This window comes from Rhinoraja longicauda, chromosome 14 (assembly GCF_053455715.1).
Source record: "Rhinoraja longicauda isolate Sanriku21f chromosome 14, sRhiLon1.1, whole genome shotgun sequence".
Taxonomy (NCBI): Eukaryota; Metazoa; Chordata; class Chondrichthyes; order Rajiformes; family Arhynchobatidae; genus Rhinoraja; species Rhinoraja longicauda.
In genome coordinates, this window is record NC_135966.1 from 45,561,293 (window position 1) to 45,586,140 (window position 24,848).

At 44.1% G+C, this 24,848-nt stretch overlaps 1 protein-coding gene across 5 annotated transcripts in view; it reads left to right on the top strand.

The window, feature by feature from the left end:
• Positions 1–21,846, top strand: part of LOC144600244 (serine/threonine-protein phosphatase 2A 55 kDa regulatory subunit B beta isoform) — a 501,688-nt gene extending 479,842 nt beyond the window's left edge. For all 5 annotated transcript variants that reach the window (XM_078411797.1, XM_078411798.1, XM_078411799.1 and 2 more), the window contains 3 exons: positions 8,153–8,322; positions 15,091–15,182; positions 17,633–21,846. In XM_078411797.1, coding sequence (XP_078267923.1) covers positions 8,153–8,322; positions 15,091–15,182; positions 17,633–17,912 — 542 coding nt within the window. In that variant the 3' untranslated portion in view covers positions 17,913–21,846. The remainder of the gene's footprint in view (positions 1–8,152; positions 8,323–15,090; positions 15,183–17,632) is intronic.
• Positions 21,847–24,848: the final 3,002 nt, after the last annotated feature.

The window sequence follows — 24,848 nt, forward strand, 5'->3', positions numbered from 1 at the left end:
ATTCCTTACCATCAGAGCAACCCCACCCCCTCTGCCCACCTGTCTGTCTTTTCTATACGTTGTGTACCCCTGAATATTCAGTTCCCAGCCCTGGTCCTCTTGTAGCCATGTCTCAGTGATCCCTACAACATCATACTTGCCCATGACTAACTGAGCCTCAAGCTCATCCACTTTATTTTTTATACTACGCGCATTTAAGTACAACACTTTAATTTCTGTATTTACCTCCCCTCTCACATCGTTCACAATTGGCCCTGCCCTTAATTTCTTTTCCCCTCTAGAACTTCTGCAAAAAATTAACAATGATAAAGGAAACAGGCATTGTTAGCTGGTTGCTAGGACACTAAGATCATCCAGAAAACATTAGGAACAATGTCGTTCAGGCAGCATTTACAGAGAGAAACAAGAGGCAATGTTTCAGATGGGAGATTGTTTTTCAAATCCAGGAAAGTCCCATTTCCCAGGGGTGATGAAGTGGCCTGAACCTGAAACATTGACTCTGTTCTCACTCAGTGTCTCTAGCATGTTTTGTTTTAGTTTGGGGTTTCCAGCATCTGTACTTTATGACTTTTCAGTTAAACTGGTGAAAACTCTGCTAAATCTGCACCAGCTAATCTTGGCCATTACACTAAGACCACTCATTGGAGAAGTGCCACTGGCAAGGGTTGTCATGGGTGGACAACTCTATTGATGCCCGAGATATATATATATACTTTAAGAACAGCCACACGTGTGACATTTTAAAGCAGTCCTAAACCCCATAAAGCTTTCATCCAATATGAACCTACAACGTCCAGAGTTATTAAGGGTCTGTGGTTTGTTTTCACAGTTGGTTGATTTGAATCTATGAAGAATGGTGCTTGGGAGATGTTAGTCTTTGAGCTACCACCTCACTCAGAATTTATAGAAACATATAAAATTATAAAAGTACTGGACAAGCTAGTTGCAGGAAAAATGTTCCCAGTGTTGGGGGAGTCCAGAACCAGGGGCCACAGTCTAAGAATAAAGGGGAGGCCATTTAAAACTGAGGGGAGAAAATACTTTTTCACCCAGAGAGTTGTGAATTTGTGGAATTCTCTGCCACAGAAGGCAGTAGAGGCCAATTCACTGGATGAATTTAAAAGAGAGTTAGATAGAACTCTAGGGGCTAGCGGAATCAAGGGATATGGGGAGAAGGCAGGCACGGGTTACTGATTGTGGATGATCAGCCATGATCACAATGAATGGCGGTGCTGGCTCGAAGGGCCAAACGGCCTCCTCCTGCTCCTATTGTCTATGTTTCTATGTTTAAGAGTTACTGAGATCTCCAGCTTGAGAGGTGGAGAACGTTGTCTGCGCCCAGTTCACTTAAATGCTCCCCACATTGTCTTGTTACATTAACTTGCAACAACTCTTGTAATATAGAAGGGTTCTGACCTGAAACGTTGCCTGTCATTCCCTCCCCAGATGCTGCCTGACCCACTGAGTTCCTCCAGCATTTTGTCTTTTGCTCGTGATAGGATGGAGTGTTATAGATTGCACCTAGTGTTTTGTGCTATCTGTTTATTAGAATGAATGTGAGTAAATGGGTGGATTATTTTCTTACCTAACATATTAAATTATAACAGGGACAATTTAAACGATACACTTTGAGGCTTTATCATATCATAACAACTCAGATGTGCAATCAAAATCAGATTTGACACAAATCAAAGTGGGTGTGAAGAAAATATATTTTATACATTAACTTGAATGAAAAGATGGCAAAGGCAGATTAGGTGGTAACTTTTGGCAGGTAAATAGACGTATAAGGCAGGGGAGTGGTATTAAATTATTGTTCTTTCAACCTGCTGGAATAGACATCAAATGCTGAAAATTCATGCTGAGTTCTGTACCTATCTCTGCACCCACAGAGCAACAACTAGAAATGAATTGCTTCTCTTTGTGTTGTCAGAATCATGCTGGCTGCTTTGGTTTTAATTGGCAATCGTTATTGCACATTGTACTGTGATCTCAGTGGTGTGTAGGCAGACCGTAGATGGCAGTGTAGCATGACCTGCAGAGTGTGGGAGGCTTGGCAATCTGTCCAGCCTAAATGACGGGTGTATTGCACTGACCTTTGTGCTGGCTTTACCCTAGTACAGTACCACTTACTCATCTTGACATGAGTTGACATTCCACTTTTGTTGGCCACTCAATAAAGTCATGATCCATGTCTTTATTCGTCCTTGCAACTTGCACCACCTCTTATATTTAGTTTATTTAGTTTAGTTTAGAGATACAGCGCGGAAACAGACCCTTCGGCCCCACCGAGTCCGCACACTGCCCAGTGATCCCCACAGACTAACACTATCCTACACACACTAGGGATAATTTTTACATTTATACCAAGCCAATTAGCCACAAACCTGTATGTCTTTGGAGCGTGGGAGGAAACCGAAGATCTTGGACGAAAACCCACGCGGTCTCGAGGAGAACATACAAACTCCGTACAGACAGCACCCGCAGTCGGGATCGAACCCGGGTCTCTGTTGCTGTAAGCGCTGTAAGGCAGCAACTCTACCGCTGCGCCACCATGCCACTCAACATGATGTGAACATAATAAGTCAGAAGGCATTGGAGTTTTATATGTGGCCTAGAAACTATGCTCTCCAGCAGGCCTGCTCCCCATGGCTGAGCATTCCCCCCTGTATTCCAGCTCCCCATGGCTGAGCATTCCCCCCTGTATACCAGCTCCCCATGGCTGAGCATTCCCCCCTGTATACCAGCTCCCCATGGCTGAGCATTCCCCCCTGTATACCAGCTCCCCATGGCTGAGCATTCCCCCCTGTATACCAGCTCCCCATGGCTGAGCATTCCCCCCTGTATACCAGCTCCCCATGGCTGAGCATTCCCCCCTGTATACCAGCCTTCCCATTGGACATTCAAGTACCATGAGGGAAGCATAGAAAAGTCCCAATTCCCCGCACCAGATTAACTACAGATCAGTAACGTTGACAGCGCGTTATGTTGACAAAGTTTGCGTAGGACAGAAGGGTTGACAGAAGCAGGTAGGAACTTTATTATGCCGTGTTATGAGGCCAGTTCATTGGCTATATTTAAGAGGGAGTTAGATGTGGCCCTTGTGGCTAAAGGGATCAGGGGGTATGGAGAGAAGGCAGGTACAGGATACTGAGCTGGATGATCAGCCACGATCATATTGAATGGCGGTGCAGGCTCGAAGGGCCGAATGGCCTACTCCTGCACCTATTTTCTATGTTTCTATGATTCTGTACTGTTTTATGTGTTCACAGTCAATTAAAATGCAGCAGTTACGTGATGAACAAGTAGGGGATAATCAATAAACGCTGGCCTGCAATGCCCATAGCCTGAAAATGGAAAGGACGTGTGTGTCCTTTATGCCCAATTAGAGAAAGTAAACACAAACTTTGTATTATCTATAATAGCTTTCAAGTCATTAAGATGTTCTAAGGATGATCACAATCAGTGAAGTTCTGCCAAAAGCAAATTGAGGCAAATGGGAAAGACTGTACGAATGGATTAGCAAATCACCTGGGTTTTATTCTGCATCGACAGAGATGAATGTTGGCATGGGCAACAGGAGAAAGCTCCCACAGGCACGTTGTGAGGGAACAGGTGGGAACCTTCCTTGCCTCTAAAAACAGCCATGTGGGGTCTTGGTTTATCACCTCGTCTGAAAGATAGCTCAGAGGCAAGTCAACCTCTCCAAAGCCATGGGCTGTGGTTGAACCATGCAGGTACAGCAGGCAGTGAAGAAAGCTTATGGCATATTGGCCTTCATAACAAGAGGAGTTGAATACAGGAGCAAAGAGGTCCTTCTGCAGTTGTACAGGACCCGAGTGAGACCGCACCTGGAGTACTGTGTGCAATTTTGGTCTCCAAATTTGAGGAAGAATATTCTTGCTATTGATGGAGTGAAGCATAGGTTCACGAGGTTAATTCCCGGAATGGCGGGATTGTCATATGTTGAAAGAATGGAGCAACTAGACTTGTATACACTGGAATTTAGAAGGATGAGAGGGGATCTTATTGAAATATATAAGATTATTAAGGGGTTGGACACATTTGAGGCAGGAAACATGTTCCCAATGTTGGGGGAGTCCAGAACCAGGGGCCACAGTTTAAGGATAAGGGGTAGGCCATTTAGAACTGAGATGAGGAAAAACTTTTTCACCCAGAGAGTTGTGAATCTGTGGAATTCTCTGCCTCACAAGGCTGTGGAGGCCAATTCTCTGGATGATTTCAAGAGAGTGTTAGATAGAGCTCTTAAAGATAGCGGAGTCAAGGGGTATGGGGAGAAGGCAAGAACGGGGTACTGATTGTGGATGATCAGCCATGATCACATTGAATGGCGGTGCTGGCTCAAAGGGCCAAATGGCCTACTCCTGCACCTATTGTCTATAAGAGGAAATTAGCCAGCAAGTAAAATGCCTCATGAACTGCAAACAATGCAATCTGAACATATTAAATGCCACACTGTAAATGGCTCGATTGTAATCATGTATTGTCTTTCTGCGGACTGGACAGCATGCATCAAAAGCTTTTCACTGTACTTAGGTACACGTGAGAATAAACTAAACTGAAGTGAGTTCAGGGTTCCATGGAGCTGATAGATTTTCAAGTGACCACAGGAAAGACTTAAAGATATAAAGTGTAGGAAGGAACTGCAGATGCTGCTTTAAACCGAAGATAAACACAAAAGGCTGGATTTTAACTCAGCGGGTCAGACAGTATCTCTGAAGAAAAGGACTAGGTGGTGTTTCGGGTCGAGGCCTTTCTTCAGAATGGAAGAAATATCTTCAGAAAGATATAAATATGTGGTTGCAAATAAGCCGGGATTTTTCAGCATGTGTAAAGATTGAATTTTTTAAAAACCTCCTAAGATTGCAAAGTGCTCTAAAGCAGCACGTGGGCTATATCTGGCAAATGTACACTGTTCAGGCTAACTACCTTACACGGCTAGATTATCTGGGTAGCATTGTCTGTAGCATCATCTGCCAGGAAACCATGGTGTAAATTGAGGATTCTCATTAACATGTGTCTGAATAGGACACCTGCTCAATGACCAATTTAAATTTTCCAACACAGGTTGGTGTGTGAAAAATCATAATGCTGTGAAAGTGCCGGAGAATGCTGCTTCCAAAGCAACCGTGTAATGTTGGCTGCAGCAATCTCTTTGCGTCTGGACAACAATGCCCTGAAGTGGGTTCTCAGGAGATTTACCAGAATGACACCAGGGACAGGGACTTTCAAAGCCGCAGTCATTTCTGACTTCAGAGTTCGGAGAGGCCGAAGATAGACGCAAACTGCTGGATTAACTCAGAGCGGCAGGCAGCATCACTGCTCAGAAGGAAAGGGTGACGTTTCGGGTCGAGACACTTTTTCAGTGTGCGAGTCAGGGGAGGGGGAGACACAGAGATAAGGAATGGTAAGGTGTCAAAACGAGACAAAGAAGATGGAGATCAAGGAAAATGTAGAATAGATCATTGTTAGTTAGGAGAAGGTGACAGCGAAGCATACAGAGATCCATTTTTATCAGCGGGATAGTCAGACTGGTCGGAGAACTAGGAAGGGAGAGTCATGGAGAGAGAGGGAAGGCAAGGGTTACTTGAAGTTGGAGAAGTCAATATTCAAACCGCTGGGGTGTAAGCTGCCCAAGCAAAATATGAGGTGCTGCAGTTCCTTCCTACACATTTGGAGAAGCTGGATTGCCCTCCTCTGAGCAACAAAGAATTTAGGGAGATCAATTTAATGGTGTAAATAAGCAAAAGCCAATTCCTCTGGCTACTCAGTGTTAAAATTGTAAAAAGAAGAAGTATGATGAGAATTGTTTTGTGTGTTGTGATTGCCTGGAATCATATTCCCTAACAGTGTGGACCAAGCAGAGATAACAGTATTTCTAAAAGGGAGTATTTCTAAAAGGTTGTGTGTAAAATTTAAAATCATTAAAATGGGCCTGGACAGGTTGGACAGACTGAGCTCTAACTAAAACAATAGGTAACAAGGAGGTGTTATCACAGTGAAGAATTGTTCTGTCATCATACAACGTGTTCGTGAATTCAGGACCATCATTAGAAATCGAGAATGGAAACCTCAACTGTTTTATCTCCCTCTGTTAATAAACTCAGATCATCTTACGTAGCACAGACTAGAGATTAAACCAGGAATGAACTCAAGCAGGGTAATATGTTAGTGAAACGCGAGAGACTGATAGATGCTGCAACAAACTCAGCGTGTCAAGCAGCAGCTGTAGGGCCAAAGGAAGTGTCAACATTTTGCATTGTGATCCTGTATCAGGACTAAGAATGGAGAGGGGAAGATACCCCGTATAAAGGCGAGAGGAACAGTGGTGAGACAAGCACCAGTGGTTTAGTGAGTCTTATTTGTTTGGACAATTTTGTTTTGAACAATGCACTTATCTTTTTTCTACATGTTGACATTCTTTCTGTTAGTTTTCAACTTTTGCATTGTACATTGTTGCAGGAGTGGTGGTCCACTGCAGCTTGGCACGCACACCGATCAGCCAAAACATTATGACCTGATGAGCCAAACTATTATGATCACCTGCCTAATATGTTGTTGGTCCTCCGTGTGCAGCCCCATACGCAGCAGGGTGCGATGCACTGTGTATTGTGACACATTCCTCCCGTGACCACCATTAAAGTTTTCTGTGACTTGTGCCACAATAGACCTTCTGTCGGTTCGGACCAGGCGGGATAGCCTTCGTTGCCCTCGCGCATCGATGAGCCTTGGGCGCCCAACACTCTGTCGCCGGTTTGTGGTTTGTCCCTCCTCGGACCACTGTCGGTAGGTACTCACCACTGCTGACCAGGAGCACCCCACAAGCCTTGCCGTTTCAGAGATGCTCTGACCCAGTCATCTAGCCATAACAATTTGGCCCTTGTCAAAGTCGCTCAGGTCTTTACTCCTGCCCATTTCTCCTGCATCCAACACGTCAACATCAAGAACTGACTGTCCACTTGCTGCCTAATATCTCCCACTCCTTGCAGATGCCATTGTAACAAGATAATCAATGTTATTCACTTCGCCTGTCAGTGGTCATAATGTTTTGGCTGATCGGTGTATGTCATGGATGGCAGAGTAATAGCTTGGAGCAAGATCAATGCAATTTTCTTAATCAAGAAACAGCCTCCCTTTGTCTACTTCTGTCCATTTCCCTCCACAGATGCTGTCTGACCCATTCAGTTCCTCCATTTATTTATTTATTTATTGCATAAGGATAGAAAAGGCTTGGAGGGATTTGGCCCAGGTCAGGCAAGTGGGACCAGCTCGGTTCGGCAACTTGGTTGGCAGAGACAATTTATGCCGTAAGGCCTGTTTTTGTGTTGTGCAGTTGTGTTGTGCAGTTTGATCAGCCATGATCACATTGAATGGCGGTGCTGGCTCGAAGGGCCGAATGGCCTCCTCATGCACCTATTGTCCATTGTCTATTGTCTATTGTCTATGACTATGACTTTAGAAAGAGAGACACCATTTAAGAAGCAAACAGGGAGGCTCTAGCGGTACAGTGAATGCAGCGCCGGAGACTCAGGTTCGATCCTGACTACAGGCGCCGTCTGTACGGAATTTGTACGTTCTCCCCGTGACCTGCGTGGGTTTTCTCCGAGATCTTCGGTTTCCTCCCACACTCCAAAGACGTACAGGTATGTAGGTTAATTGACTGGGTAAATGTAAAAACTGTCCCTAGTGTGTGTAGGATAGTGTTAATGTGCGGGGATCACTGGGCGGCGCGGACTCAGTGGGCCGAAGGGCCTGTTTCCGCGTTGTATCTCTAAATCTAAAATTCTAAATCTAAAAAAAAATCATACGAAGTTTAGAAAATGTGTTTTATTAAAATTCAGTTTTAGAAGAATACCAGTGAATATTGTGTAAATATTTAATGCCCAGCTACCTCATATCAGCTTTTTAAGCAAATTGTCATTGTTTCACAATTTCATCTTGAATATTAGGATTTTCTTCTGTAGATAAAATCCAACATTAGTTTGGTTTGGATTTGGGCTCAGGTGATGCACCAATATGTATTTCTGAGACGTCATTTGCTCTAGTTTTCAATGTTCTCATGTTCCTTTTGATGAAAGGCTGCTAACTTGTCATATTTTCCTTTTATTCCTCTGGCTGCGATGCCCTCCAGTTTTTGAAGAGCCAGAAGACCCCAGCAATCGGTCGTTCTTCTCCGAGATCATCTCCTCGATATCGGACGTGAAGTTCAGCCATAGTGGAAGATATATGATGACTAGGGATTACCTCACCGTCAAAGTCTGGGACTTGAACATGGAAAACAGACCGTTGGAAACATATCAGGTACTTTCTGAATCTTGCTGGAGCACCAAATTGTGAAGGATGGTCCTTTGAATGCAAAGGTTGAGAAGGAGGAAAGCAAAAACCATGGAAACTCTGTTCTCGGTCTGTACAGGATGAGAGCAGTGATTCAAGAAAGATGCAGCCAAGTACACTGTCCAGTATGCTAGAAGGAAACCACAGTTCAGAAAGAAAGAAGATAATGTAAAGGCATTAGTGTGGAAGAATCTCAGGATTGAAGCAGGCGAGCTGGGAGAATGGACTGGAGTCTGCTCTGTTGGCTGGGTGGGATGAAGTAAGGTCAAGCAGCTGTGGGCTTTGGAATGGATGTTTGCTGTGAGCTCACCTCCTGAGACAGCAATGGAGAGATCTGGGAAAGGAAGGGAGGAGTCAGAGCTAGTCAGCTGAATCCACTCTGAGAATGATGTACATCGGTGTTGCAGTGCTAATGTTTGAGGTGCTGGAGCTGTCACTGGTGCCGGGGCGGACGCTGTTAAATTCCCCGCTAGTTTATTTTGGTTTTTTTACAGAGGTGCCGGAGCGGTACTCCAGTGATCTCCGGCAGCACTGCATCCCCGGGATAATTGGCATATTAGGATCTGAGATGGGGGGAGGAGTGAGTGGGAAAGTTAAAAAAAAATTAAATCAAGTTTGGAACAGATGCTAGTATTTTAGCAATCTTGTTCAATTTTTTCTAGCCAGGAGGGCACATTGGAGTTTTAACCTCCTGCTACTTTACACGTGTGGTGTGCAAGAACAGGATTGGGCTTTACTTCAGAATCAGAATAGCCTTTATTGTCATCCAAAAAATGTCTTTTGGACGAAATTCCATTACCCACGGTCCAACAATAAGAGCAATAAAAATAAGCAATCACACACACAATCACAAACCAACACAAAACAAAAATAAACATCCATCACAGTGAGTCTCCTCCAGTCACTGTGATGGAAGGCCAGAATGTCTTTTCTCTTCCCCTGCCGTCTTCTCCTGCGGTCAGGCTGTTGAAGTTGCCACGTTCCAGGCCGCGCCGGACGGTGAAAGGTCCGCGGTGGGCGAAGACGCTGCCGCTACACGTCCGGGCAACCATAGCTCCCGACATTGAAGCCCCCGCCGGGCAGAAAAAAATCCCGCCGGACGGTGAAAGGTCCGCGGCAGGCCGACCCAAGCCCCGCATCGCGGGGCGGGCGAAGACGCTGCCGCTGCCAGAGCTCCCGATGTCAGCCCCCACCCAGGGGCCTGCGAGCTTCCGATATCCACGCGGCCCGCGGCCGAAGAAGCCTACGGAGCCTCCGAAGGCAGCCAGCTCCGCAGATGGTGTGTACAGTCCGCGGGCTCTGCGAACCAGAGCCCAGGTGGTCCCAGGAGGCCACCAGCTCCAGGTGTTTGGCCGATGGTAGGCCGCAGCGGGAACGGAGACACCACCCAGAAAAAAAGGTCGTGTCACTGTTCGGAAGAAACAATTTTACAGTCGTCCCCCCCACACATAGTACACAACCACAGAAAACACTACATCACATCTGAACACTACATCACATCTAAACACTACAATTAAGACAAAAACCAACAAAAAACAAAAGACAAACGGACTGCAGGTGAGCCGCAGCTGCTGGGCAGCGCCGCCATTTTGACACTATTAAGAAAAGAAGAAATGCAATCATCAAACACTTTTTTTCCCTTATTGAGTGATTTCCAGATTATTTTGCATTACTTCACAAACTCAACTGGTGGAGCTAAGGTGGAGCCTGGTATAGCTGAGGAGGCTTCCATGTTAGTTGTGAAGTTCGCAGATAGACACATGGCTATGCAGGGAATGGAGGGATATGGATCATGTACAGGCAGAGGAGATTAGTTTAACTTGCCATCATGTTCAGCATGGACATTAAGGACTGAAGGGACTGTCTTGTGCTGTACTGTTCCATGTTCTAAATAAGTTACTTAACAACAGCTATGTGTGTGCTTCAACTTCCATTGACTTAATTTGCTTCAAAAGGTATATGGCATGTTTACACTCTACCAACATAGCTAATTCATTTCTCCGCTTTTCACCTCCACTTGGTTTTCCAGACGCATTATACTTATTAATGTTTGTCAGAAATAAAGTGGCTTGAACAAGGGTCACATTTCTTGAAAATAGTTTGCTAAAGTCTTTTTATTTCAGAGTTTAATCTGTGAGAGAACTGCTAAGAGACTAAAGCGACACTGTTGAGTTCAGGGAATCATTGAGTTTAGTTTAGTTTAGTTTAGATTAGTTTGGCGATACAGCGCAGAAACAGGCCCTTCAGCCCATCGAGTCCGCACTAACCAGTGACCCCCGCACATTAACACTATCCTACACACATTGGGGACAATTTTACATTTATACCAAGCCAATTAACCTACAAACCTGTACGCCTTTGGAGTGTGGGAGGAAACTGAAGATCTCGGAGAAATGTAGTACAAACTGCGTACAGATAAGCACCAGTAGGCTGAAGAAGGGTCTTGACCCGAAACGTCACCCATCCCTTCTCTCCAGAGTTGCTGCCTGTCCTGCTGAGTTACTCCAGCTTTTTGTGTCTATCTTCAGGAATCACTTAGCTGGTTGGTGCCTCAAGACAACATCTGTAGCCAACCTGCATTCCTTTAATCTTGTGGTCATTACTTCCGAAGAGTCCACCAGGGACTATACTGGAAGTATCCTGCAATCCTGTATCCTAGGGTATCCTGTATTCCTATATCCTGCAAATAAAGAGGAAGAAGAATAGACGTCATTGCCTTTCATCACAGTGAGGAATGTGGGGAATCTGCTGTGGTGGATGTTTATGTAGTTGGTGCCCTGTTGCTTTTTTCTAGTATGGCTGTATGCCATACTAGAAATGTACCTTAATTGTTACATGTGACAATAAACAGACCTTTGAACCCTTTGAAGATTTATTTACCCTCTGCATCTATCACCTCTTTCCTTACCAATTATCTATTGAGCCACTGCTTTAAAAATATTCAGAGAATCTGCTTTCTCTGCCCTTTGAGAAATAGAGTTCCAAAGACCAAAGAATTTCACCTCACCTCTCCCAAAAGGGTAGCCCCTTATGTTTGAATAGTGGATCCGAGCTTTAGATTCTCCCACAAGGGGAACAATCCTCTCTCCCCTATTGATCTTCTAACCTCAAGCTGAGTTGCCCCAGAGAGAATTCCTGCTTCAAGCAGTTTCTCAGGTCGATTGGAAAAGCACAAAGTTAGTGCCAAGCTTTATTGCAGGCTGTCAGGCTGCTCTGTACGGCGGCAGAAGGCTTCTAGGACGTGCTGCGGATTTGAACGATCGACGGGCCGAGATGGATCCGGCAGGCCGGATGCTGAAAATGAAGAGGGACATGGTCGGGGGGGCTGGGGAGGGGGGGGGGGGGGGTGCCGCCGAGAACAAAGAGGAACCCGGTGGACAATGCCAGCGAGAATGAAGAGGGACCTGGTGGGCCACACCAGCCAGAATGAAGATGGACCCGCGGGGGACCGCCAAACCAAAGAGGGACCCGGCAGGGGGCTAGCGAAAATGAAGAGGGACCCTGTGGGCCGAGCCACCAAGAACAAGGGGAGACCGGGCGGACTGCCTGCGGCCATTCGCGGAGGCAGGCTTGGTTCACCGCTGTGAGGAAAGAAGACTGTACCAAGGACTTTACAAACTTCAGCGCTGGAAACTTGGCGACTCTTTGTGTTCTGCCTAGGTGAAGCCTGCTGAATGATTTGACCAGATTGTATGCAAAAACAAAACATCGCACTGGCCTGAGGTACAATTGACAATAAACTATCATTGAAGCTAGCTTACAAAGTAATTATTGGCAACTGGTGAAAAAGGTTGTGGCAGCAAGAAAATCAGTACCCCTGCAGAGACTTACATTTCCAACACAATTTTGATGTTGCCCTTCTTTGAAATCCATTAAGTGATTGAGTGGGTGATCACAGATTGGATACTGGGCATGCAGTGTTGTTCCTGAGCAAAGGGGAAACCAATTTGAAAATTGAGGGGATTCATGTAAATGAAGGGAAGGGAAGAGAAGATGAACATTTATGAGGAAATGTTTTGGTCTGAGAGAGAAGTGAAAACAAATGAGATTTGGTAACTATTAAAGAGGGAGTTGGATATCGACTTGAAAAATAAACAATTTCAGAACTGGATCAGCAGAGCAGAGACAGTAATTGGGTAATTCTGTTTAATAGGCACAATGGGATAAATGGCCTCTCACGTTTAATTTGCCCTTTAATTTGAAGAGCTTTTCATCATTCACCCCATCTTAATTTTCTTTTGTGCTTCATTAGTAGACAGACCTATTGTGTTCAGATATTTTTGCTTCATTTTTTGAAAACCCGTTATATTACTTTCAACAATTTGGATTTAGACACGAGTTTTAAAAAAACGGATGATGAGCAAAGCTGCTTGTTTCCAATTTTGTTTTGGCCATATTTGGTGAACTTCATTATTTGACTTATTTATGAGTATTTGAACATAAGCTTGCTGCTGGTGAACAAGCCACGCAGTTGAGGCCAGTTTATTGGCTATATTTAAGAGGGAGTTAGATGTGGCCCTTGTGGCTAAAGGGATCAGGGGGTATGGAGAGAAGGCAGGTACAGGATACTGAGTTGGATGATCAGCCATGATCATATTGAATGGCAGTGCAGGCTCGAAGGGCCGAATGGCCTACTCCTGCACCTATTTTCTATGTTTCTATGTTTCACATGTGTAGGAAGGAGCGGCAGGTTTACACCGAAGATAGACTCAAAATACTGGAGAAATTCAGCGTGACAGGCAGTATCTCTGGATAGAAGGAATGGGTGACATTTTGGGTCGTGACCCTTCTTCAGACTCAGCATGGAGAAGGGTCTCGAACCGAAACGTCACCCATTCCTTCTATCCAGAGATGCTGCCTGTCCCGCTGGGTTCCTCCAGCATTTTGTGTATCGTCTATAATTAAACACACATTTTGTGTCTACCACATTGTTCACATGCCTGACTCCAGACCTCTGAAAGAGACACTCATTCTGAGATCTCTCCAGAGAGGGGGAAGAAATTCAAGGATATTCTCAAAGCCTCCTTAAAAAAAGATGTAACATCCTCACTGAGTTTCTGGCCTTTGGTCGCTCAGTGAAGGACGAGGATCTAGAATGATATTGAAAATCCCAAGCCTTTTCTTTGTGGGCTCACAGAAACCATGCATAACTGATCGAAGGAGCCGCACCCACTAACTACACACCTGCCCAAGCCAACAGGCACCAACACCCCACCCTGTGACAGTCTCAGGGTCAAACATTGATCTCATCATCCATCTCAAAACCAGGCGGATAGAGGCCATCACCCATTCCAAAAGGCTTCCAAAGAGGAAAAGTATAACGTGAAAGGAATTAATGTGGGTAACAGTTCCTGGAACTTATGAATTCAAGTACCAGGATTTGGAGATTGGATTAAAAAGCAGGTCAGAGGGGATGTATTAATGCAAAGAGAGTGTCCAGTTCTTGGCATGATTTACTAAGGAAAGTGAAGAACTTAGTTTAATTGTCTGCTGAGTACACCTACACTGATTCCCAGAGAGACTGAATTAAAGAATATAGCAAAATGATGGATAACTAAGATTGAGATCAAGTCAAATAGGATTGTCAAATGGAGCAAAGGCAGGAGAAGGGAGTCGAGAGGGAGAGATAGATCAGCCATGATTGAATGGCGGCGTAGACCTGATGGGCCGAATATCCTTATTCTGTTCCTAGAACTTATTAACTTATGATTGGATTTTAAATGAAATTATTGTACCCTATTTCTGAAACTTCTTAGGACTGCACATTGGAAGCACACAAGTAGTCTTTAAAATAACCCGTCATTGGAAATTGCAGATATGTGCAATGTAAGATTTGTAAAATTAAGAGAGTTTGTCCACAGAAGTATCCTTGATTTGTGTAAGCAAATAGTTCCAGTCTCAATTATGGCTTTCTGCTGAGCTAGACAATCTCAATCATCCTGTAAATTGGGTACAATAATTAACTTTAGTACTGCAAGATTAGAATTACTATGCAAGTTAAAGGTTCAGTAATCTTGGCTGGCTGGATGTGGGAAAGTATATGTGTGGAGTTTAGTTTGAGAAGGGAGAGTTCACTGAATCCATGCAACCTCCCAGTTGATGTTAACCATCAGACAATCAAGTGTAAACAGTGTCATGCTCTGCAAAAGGCCAATGCCTACAGGAGATGCAGAGAATGGGAACAGAGCAGATCGCACAACAGGTACCGCACCACTTAATCATGCAAAAGTCATTATTGACAGTCATCCTTAACCTTTCAAAAGATAGACGCAAAATGCTGGAGTAACTCAGTGGGGCAGGCAGCATCTCTGGAGAAAAGGAATGGGTGATGCTTCTGGTCGAGACCCTTCTTCAAACAGGGAGTCAGGGGAGGGGAAGACTAGAGATATGCAAGGGTAGGGTGTGAAAACGACAGATCAAAGCAGACAATGGTTAAGGAAATGTAGAATAGTACATTGTTTGCTGAGGGGAAGGTGACGATGAGGCATACAAACAATAAAATTAATCAGGAGGACAGTGAAAATAGTCAGAGAACTAGGGTGGGGGAGGGACAGAGAGAGAGGGAAAGCAAGGGTTACTTGAAGTTACTTAAATCAATATTCATACCGCTGGGTTGTAAGCTACCCGAGCGTGCTGACTTACTCCAGCGTTTTGTGTCTATCTTTGGTGTAAACCAGCATCTGCAGTTCCTTCCTACACATTCTTAACCTTTTTTTCCTTTTGATACTCTATTAGGTGCATGAATACCTGAGGAGTAAGCTGTGTTCCCTCTATGAAAATGACTGCATCTTTGACAAGTTTGAGTGTGTGTGGAATGGCTCTGACAGGTAAGTGATGTGTTGATCTGCCTTTGCCAGTAGGCGTTAACTATAAAGAACAGGCCAGTGAAGTAGTTGTATTCTTTACGCTTTCTCCCTGGGCTGGATCCGTCTTTGGACTGATCCCTTTGTGGAGCAAAGTGCAATTATTTCTGCTGCATCTATAAAGTGTGAAAGAAATTGGAAATAGGAAACACTCTCTGGGGTCACATATACACAACAATCACCTAACATGGAACTCCACATCATGGCAAAAATCCTACTTCAAAATAGGAAAATCTTTTGTTGAAGAAACCTCAGGGCGTACGAATGTGTGTATGAATTTTCAGGAAGCATTTGTTATGATGGCACTTGAGAGACTAGTTACAAACATGTCAGCCACAAGGTCTACAACAACTTAGAAATGGATGGGACATAAAGAAAAAAAAAGTAAATGTGGAATAAGATTAGAGATGTGCCTCAAGACTTTTTAGCATTCTTGCTCGTTCATTTATGTGGATATTTTGGATCAAGCCCAGAGGAATAATATTGAAATTTGCAGATATAAATAAGAATAAGAGGAGCAAGACCATTTGTGATAATGAACCATAAAAGGAAAACCATAGACAGTTGGAAAACGAGGATGGTTAGAGATTGTTGTTATGAATTATGTAGTGCATTTTAGGGAACAGAAATGTTTGTGTTGTCAAAGGGGTTAGGTAAGCAGATCAAGGCTTGTGGAAACCCAGATCGTTACTAATTGACAACAGCCTGATTTAATATATCTCCATTAAAATAGCAAATAAACCAAGGCATTTCACAGCAACATTATCAACATGGAAGTGCTGGACCAAATGGCCTATTTTCATATTGTACAACTCTATTCAACAGGTTAGACCAGAGAAGCAGGGAGGTGTTCTTTTTTTATTAATCAAATATATTTATTCAAATATTAAAATGATATATACAGTACACTAAAACCAAAACAGAACCCACCACCATAATACAAGACAAACAATAAACTATTATACAACTATCTTACACTCCTTGTCCAGGATGCATTCAACCCCCCGCGGTGCCCAGCGGACCCGTAAATCCCCCAGGGTGCCCTTGGACAGCGCGTGGTCCCTCTCTAACCCCACCCGGGCACGGACGTAACCCCGGAATAGGGGTAGGCAGCTGGCTCGGGCAGAGCCCTCTTCCGCCTGGCCCCGTGACTCACGGATGGCCAGTTTGACCAGGCCCGGGTACAACCCAACCAGGACATCTTCGGCCCTACCCTCTCCCCTATGCACACGGTGTCCAAAGATGAGGATGGTGGGTGAGAAGTGCAGCCAGAAGGCAAGGAGCAGCCCTTTAGATATTGGAACAGGGGCTGCAACCTCACACGCTCCCTATACACGTGGTACACAGACTCTGCCAGCCCGCAACAGTGGCAGGCGGTTGGCGAGTCTGTGAACCGCGAGAGGAACAAGTTGCAGGGGACTCCTCGGTGCAGTACCCTCCTCCCAGGGAGTTGTTCTTGGGGAAAGAAGGCTGAGAGATTTAAAATGGGATGATTACTGATTTAGACAGGTGAGCTAGAAGGAACATGGTCCCATTGAAGGATTGCATGTTTTGCCTGAGAAATAAAAATAGTTGATCAGAGCTTCCAAAAGAGAATTGGGTAGGCAATGGGAGGAAAATAATGTGCAGGTCGTGGGGACAGAGATAGGCAATGAGATTGTCTGAATAGGACACAGCACAAACTAAATGGTTGAATGCCTTCTGATGCTGTAATTAGAGTCATGCAGTAGTCAATGATGTTTTTAATGTCACGTATGTTAATTGATAAACGCAGTGAAATTCTTTTCCTTACAAACAATCCAGGAGAGGTGTTTCTTAACAAGTTTACAGGAATGTGTGACTGATGAATGCCAATGAGCCAAAAGCATTCTTAACCAACCTATCACAGGTCGGCGCGGACTCGGTGGGCCGAAGGGCCTGTTTCCGCGCTGTATCTCTAAACTAAACAAACTAAACATTAACCAATAAAGGTTTTCAATACTTCTGAAATATTTCAAAAGAGTATCATGATTTTATTAGTTACCCCCATTTATTTGAGGAATACAAGTCTGCCAGAGCCTATTCTGTCAATAAAGGATTAGCAGGTATTTATTCACAAAATGCTGGAGTAACTCAGCAGGTCAGGCAGCATCTCGGGAGAGAAGGAATGGGTGACGTTTCGGGTGACCCTTCTTCAGTCTGAAGGTCTCGACCCGAAACGTCATCCATTCCTTCTCTCCCGAGATGCTGCCTGACCTGCTGAGTTACTCCAGCATTTTGTGAATAAATACCTTTGATTTATACCAGCATCTGCAGTTATTTTCTTATAAAGGATTAGCAGATGTCTAGCAATGAAGGATCTGAGCCTTGATAGAGGTGGTTTTGCGGAAATGTGACACCTCTCTTTGTTTCTCCTCTGTCCATCTGCTCCACAGTGTGATCATGACTGGCTCTTACAACAACTTCTTCAGGATGTTTGACCGCAACACGAAGCGGGACGTCACACTGGAAGCTTCGCGGGAAAACAGCAAGCCTCGAGCTATCCTCAAACCCCGAAAAGTGTGCATGGGTGGCAAGAGGAAGAAAGACGAAATTAGTGTCGACAGTTTGGACTTCAGTAAGAAGATTCTGCACACAGCATGGCATCCTTCAGAGAACATAATAGCAGTTGCCGCCACAAACAACCTCTATATATTCCAGGACAAAGTGAACTAGAACATTGCTCTGACTGGTCACCTTAGCACTGCATACAATTAGACATCAAATTATTATTTTTTAAAGGAAAACCTGCCCTTTGGAATTTAACCCCAAGTCTGTCAGGTTACCTGTCTTAATGCAACTGTGGGGTGCCTTTTGGTGTGTGGATTCGGAACTCCTAAGATGCATCTGTTCTAGAACAAATGGCTTCTGTTTGTTAGACATTGAATTTCCATCAAATTCTTCTGGCTTTTAAGGGTGTAAATATTCAACACTGACTTGTATATTTTCTTTTATTTTCCTCATGGAAATGAGGATAAAGTTGTATGTTCTGTATATTTTCTTGTCAGCTGTCAATGCTTTGGATACGATGTCCAAATAATTTATTTGCACCAATTGACAGCTGCTTCCAGACAGCATCACATTTAAAATATATGTTTATAGTTTTTTTTTCCCCATAAAATGCACCCTCCGGTTTCTACACATACGAGGATTGGGAGTAATTTTGCGTGATGGCCAGAGTACTATAATGAACAGAGTTAAAGAAATCAGGGAATTTTCAAACACAATTCCTTCAAGAGAAGTCTCTTGTACTCGTGAATGGACCCGAGCAGTTTTGTAGCTCAGTATACAAAGGAATGACTTGCGTTGTTGAACAAGCAAACTAGAAAGCATTTAACTATACTAATGCCAATTTGAAAATGTAATTGTAGGTTTTTAAAGCCCTGAGGTTCTCAGGGCTTTTGTAGGTAGAGTTTTTCAAGTTTTACAGCTCTTACGATGGGCGTAATTGCATAATAATTACTGAACAAATGTTACTTTTAAATTGTATCCTGATCATGTCAAATCTCCAAATTGTCTTTCCACCCCCAACCTCAGCTTCTCAACGGAAGGAAGTTAAGTTCTGGGAATTGATTTCTGTTTGAAGTCACGTGCTGATAATGTCCTGGCACTTTGCACAATTTCCTTGATTTGATACTTGTAGAGCTAGACATGGAATGTGGAGTTCTGTTTCTTGTACTTAAAACCAGCAATATTTATTTAGACTGACTTTACAGCAGAATAAATCTACCCTGCCCTTGATGTATTGCTGCAAGGGTTGACTGGATGTGGAGAGTTTATGACCAAACATCAAACTGTTACTTGTCTCAAGCTTCTGCCATGGTGTTTGAAGTTTAAGAAGGTTTATTGCTTTTACCATGTAGTCAATAGATAAAGAGAGTGGGAAATTCAGTCCTACAAATCAGAGAGAGTCTTTTCTTGGTTTGTGTTGATCTAATCTGCATCCACAACAAGTAAGTTGCTGCCCTTTCCCCATCTCCTGCCCCTGGATTAGGGAAGGAGGTTAAAAGAAATCCTAAAAGGCATATGTTCAGTGTATGGTAACCCTCAATAGAAGCTGAAGAGAAGTCAAAACTAGCCTTGTAACCATGGGACACATGGGTGGGGACTGAGGGCAGGATCAGACTCTGAAAGGAGTTTGCCATCATTTGCTTAGGTTCCATCATGAAGAATTCATGAAGGAATTGCGGGAGGGCACGAGTGGATTCGAAGTTAGTCTTGGTTAATATATGTGTTGTAATGTAAGAGTGGACCATCCACAAACTGAGTGAGAAGTCAGCTCCTCACCCTCACTTTTTATCCCATTTCACTTAGGATGATGATGGGTAGGTTGCACTTCACCCTAGTTGACCTTCCACATCCAGTCATTTAATAACTAGCCAGGGTGGGAATCTGGATTAAATATTGATTTTGACATTCTCATCCTCCCCTCCCCACCCGCCACAATGCCATCTGGAAGGGCACCAAAGCCAACTGAAGCATGAGGATCAGTTCTCACTGATTAGCACAGATCGGATTGAACTTGAAGATACTGATTTCCATCAGAAAGGTGACGGATGTAGGAAGAAGTAGAACGTTTTGTTCACTCAGTGATCTAAGCCTGAAAAATAGATCTCATTAAGCTGATTATTTTAGGGTGTCCTAGTTGAAAATGGACTGCCCGCAGGATGGAAAATGATAGCAATAATTTTCCCGCCAATTTTCAGCAATCCAGTAGCATGATTGGCCACTATTCAGCATGGCCATGCTTGCCCAATTGTGACCATTTCAGGTTTGGATGCACGTCAAATTACAGCCTTCCCCACACTGAATTATTTTTCGAGAATTGCAATGGAAATTGGATCATGTTATCTCAGGATACTGATAACCATCAATGGACAATGCGGTTTTTGCGGCACATGTCTAGGTTGGGAGTCCACCAAGGTAAATCCCATCCTCAATCATTTATCCTTTGCTCCCTTCCTTCCATTGCCCAATTGGTTCAGGCACTGTCCAACCAATATCCCAAGCGATTCCCTTTTCTGGAATGCCTCTTGTCCAAATGCTAACCAAGACTAAGGCACCAGTCCCAATCATCTGTGGTTGAGCATGACCACTGCTCATCTAACCCATTGTGTGGCCCCCTCACCTATTGATCCCTGCCTTCCATCCCCTTCTCCAAAGATCAGGCTCTTACCTGATCACTATTCTGGCCATCGGGCCGAAATCCCAATACTAAGCGTCCACAAGGTCTTGGGGCTTAGGATTACAAATGGTAGCAACAGGAGTTGCAGGACCAAGAGAGTTATTAGCAGATCATGCAAGGACTGTACAGCACATCCATAATAGCAATTAGAATGTCAATGTAAAGGTCCTTTGAGTGAGGCTTTCATGCCAGATCTGATCATGGTAGTGTTCACCTCAAACATATGAGGCAGGATTACTCAAACCACAGACTTGCATGACATAAAGAGTTCATTCTGCAAGTCATCTCTTGTCTTCATCCCTCTTGAGTGCTTTTCACTTCCCCTGCTATGTGTAGCCATTATTTATGTGGTTTTCATTATCATGTATTCACTTCCTTTGCTACCTATTCTCAATCATAATATGAGGAGATATTCTATATTCTACCAACTGGTCTTAAGAAGAAATCTCTGAACTTCATCTTTTATTCTGTTTAGCTTCCGACTGATTGGAAATTGCATTCTACCATTCCCCTAATTTTTAAAAAGATATTAGTTTTGGTCCACTAGTCTATGCTGGTGAAAATTGTTTCGAGAAACAGATGAGAAATTGAATTGTAACGCTGACCACTGACTTTGTTAGGACACCAAAGTTAGTGCCCTTGTGTCTTTTAAGTTAGTTAAACCAATACCATTTAGATTCTGAAAATGTGTTATGAAGATTCAAAGCAACTGTCCTCTGATTATTGCCAACAGTTCCTTCTGAACTTATTGTACTGCGTACAGGATTGAAACAAGCTCAAATTAGCTTCAGTAGTCACATTCACAAATGCCCCAAAAAGCAGACCTCGATTTCAGGGACCACTGTCAAAGGATACTGTGCCCACGTTAATCCAGAGACAGCACGACAGATTCCAGAACCAAGACACAAGGCAGCTGTCTGTCTTTTAACTCATCAATGGAAGAGGCGCCAAAGTTGGTGTTTGATGCCATATACTTGTTTCTATATGTGTACATTTAAAAGAACGAGGGGTTGGTGGGGTAGCTGGACAATTTCAGTATTTCCTTTTTAAAAAAACAAAAGACGAGTGAATTTGCAGTAAATGATTCTGTTCTGTATTACAATGTTTTTTATTGCATGCTAATTGCCATGCCCTTTTTTGATGGGGAAGTCGGCGGGGGGGAGGGGAGAAGAAGTAGGGTATAAGTGGGGAGGGTTGTCATGGATGTGACTAAGGTGTCACCCTGAGCTTTAGGACATGCTGTGGCTGTTTTGTGTTAGGGGCTTGACCGCCTGATAAAAGTGCTTTATATATTGGGAAGGGAAGGGCAGGTGGGACTGGCTCTTTATTGTGTATGGGTCAAACAATTCAGCTGATGTACCTTTGTCCTTGTTACTGTCTGCTTTTTTCTTAAAGAATAAACTGCAGCTCAGGCTGCTTCATGAAGCGCAAGAGTTTCAGTGTCTTGTTCAAGTGATGGGACTTTACTGCTCGACCTCTGGGCCATCAGAGGAAGAAGCAGACTTGCCCATCCCCTTTCCGCTTCTCTTTATCAGCGTAAGGAGCAGCCAGTGTGATTGCATGCTCTGGGTTGCCAACCAAGTATGGTTACATTCTTGGAGATGTCATCACATGACTGTCTGCTTCCAACTGCCCCACCCCCCACTCAGGCACTTCCAGTCCCATCAGTCATAACCCAACACATCCACCAAAGTCAGTGGACTAATTCACTCTCCAAGTAGATGCTATTTTACTGTTGGTCAAGTGGCATTCATCATCACAGACGGCCGTGGAGGCCAAGTCATTGGGTATTTTTGAGCGAAGATTGACAGACTCCTGATTAGTATGGGTGTCAAAGATTATGGGGAGAAGAATGGGGTTGAGAGGGCAAGATAGATCAGCCATGATTGAATGGCAGAGTAAACTCAAAGGGTCGAATGGCCTACTTCTGCTCGTATGATTTATGAACTTATGAAACCCCTTTTCCCAACACCAGTTTCACTATGTCCAGGGACTACCTTGGCCTTACAGCATCAGAGATCCGGGTTCAATCCTGACTACTGATGCTGTCTGTATGTTCTCACCGTGACCTGCGTGGGATTTCTCCAGAAGCACGGTTTCCTCCAAAGACGTACAGGTTTGTAAGCGAATTGGCTTGGTAAACTTGTAAATTGTCCCTACTGTGTGTAGGATAGTGTTAACATGCGGGGATCACTGGTCAACACGGACTCAATGGGCCAAAGGAACTCTTTCCACGCTGTATCTCTAAACTAAACTAAAAAGATGTTTTAAGTCAATTTTTAATAATAGCTTCCCCCTATGTTACTTAAGGCAGTGTCCTGAGAAATTATTCACAATTAACACCATGCCAGCTGTTTCCCATCTTGTAAAAGTTACTTTGCTTATTTCATTGGATGTAAAGTGATTTGGAGAGATTCTGAGGTTGTAAAAGGCATGACCTAAGTACCTAGTTCTGTTCCTCTCCCCCCCACTGTTTCCATCTGCCCATTATCTCTCCCTTATCCGGTTCCACTTGGCATCTTCCATACTTATCAGATTTCAGTATCAGTAGCTCTTTGATGTCTTCACTTAATGTTTTCCAGACTCTATCTCTACCTCCAACCACTATTAGCCTATCTGGCTGCATCCACACATCATTCCCTTTTTTAGTTTAGTTTAGAGATACAGCGCGGAAACAGGCCCACCAGGTCCACGCCGCCCAGCATATTAACATATTAGCACTATCCAACACCCACTAGGGACAATTTTTACATTTACCAAGCCAATTAGCCTATAAACCTGTACATCTTTGGAGTGTGGGAGGAAACCGAAGATCTCAGAGAAAACCCACGCAGGTCACGGGGAGAACGTGCAGACTCCGTACAGACAGCACCCGTAGTCGGGATCGAACCCAGGGCTCCGGCACTGCATTCGCTGTAAGGCAGCAACTCTACCGCTGCGCCACCGTGCCGCACCTTCTCACGTCGTTCTACCAACCGTCAGCCCGTCAACCACTACCTTGTCCTTTCCTCTCACTGGCTCTCTTCCCTTTACACTCTTAGTCCTGAACCACGAAAAGTGTCCCACCCTGACTGCTTACCTGGCCGAATACTAAAGACCCGTGTGGACCAACTGGCTGGAATATTCAAGGACATCTTCAATCTCCCACGTCTGTGGTCTGGGGATCCCACCTGCTTCAAAGTGCATCCAAGAAGAGCACAGTGAACTGCCTCAATGACTACGGGGCAAGCACACAGATGTAATCAAGATGTGTAGGATGTAACTGCAGATGTTGGTTTAAACCGAAGATAGACACAAAATGCTGGAGTAACTCAGCGGGGCAGGCAGCGTCGCTGGAGTGAAGGAATGGGTGATGTTTTGCGTCAAGGCCTTTCTTCAGACGTCAAGATGACAGGCCAGCACCTCTATTTGTTAGAAGTTTAAAGTGATTTGGTGCATCTGCAAATACTGGAGGTGGATGAACCTTTCCAGATCGACTGTGGAAAATATTCTGAATAGCTGCAGAGAGCAGTGGGCTCAGGCCCACCCATCACTGGCACAGCCTTCCCCTCCAAGGAAAACATCTACATGAGGCGCAACCTTAAGAAGGCAGCATCAATCAACAATGAGCCTCACCAATCATACCATGCCATCTTCACACTACTACCATTGGGCAGCTGGTACAGATGCTTGAAGTCCCCACATCACCATGTTCAAAACAGTTACTTTCCTACAATCAGCCTGCACAACCTTAATCGTACCTCAACAATGGAATACTATGGTCCACCTCTTGCACCACAAAGGACGCTTTCAATTAAAAAAATTTCATGAATGTCTTGAATTTTGCACGGCTTTTTGATATTTTTCAGATAATTTATGTACAATTTGTTTTTGTGTATGTGAGTCTATGTGCCTGTGATGATGCTGTTAGCAAGATTTCCATTGTACCTATACCTCACCGTATTTGTGCATATGACAATAAACTCAATTTGACAAGTTGATGCAAGGTCTCCACCAGAAACAATGACTCCATGGATGCTGGCTGGTCCACCGAGTTCCTCCAGCAGTTTGTTTTTTGACGCACAAGTACATGCATTTTCTCAAGTCGAGGGAAAGACTTTCATAGGTTTCCTAGTTCTTGGAGGAACAATAAGAACCACAAGGCCGTTGACCGGATTCGGCAGAGCTGCAGATGCTGGAGCCTGAGACTTTTCATTTCTGCAGGAGAAACAAAGCCCAAGCAACAAGATCAACCAACAGCTCTCTCAAAGTTCAGCTGGATGTTGTTGGCAGCACCTTCAGAATCAGTTCGCAAATTATTGACCAAAGGATCTGCTTTCATGGTGAATTTCTAAGTTGATTGGCAGCGAGTCAGGTCCATGAGAAACACAAGCCAGAAGGTTTTAAAATAGACAACCTTCCCACTCCCTTTGTCCCTGCCACTATTA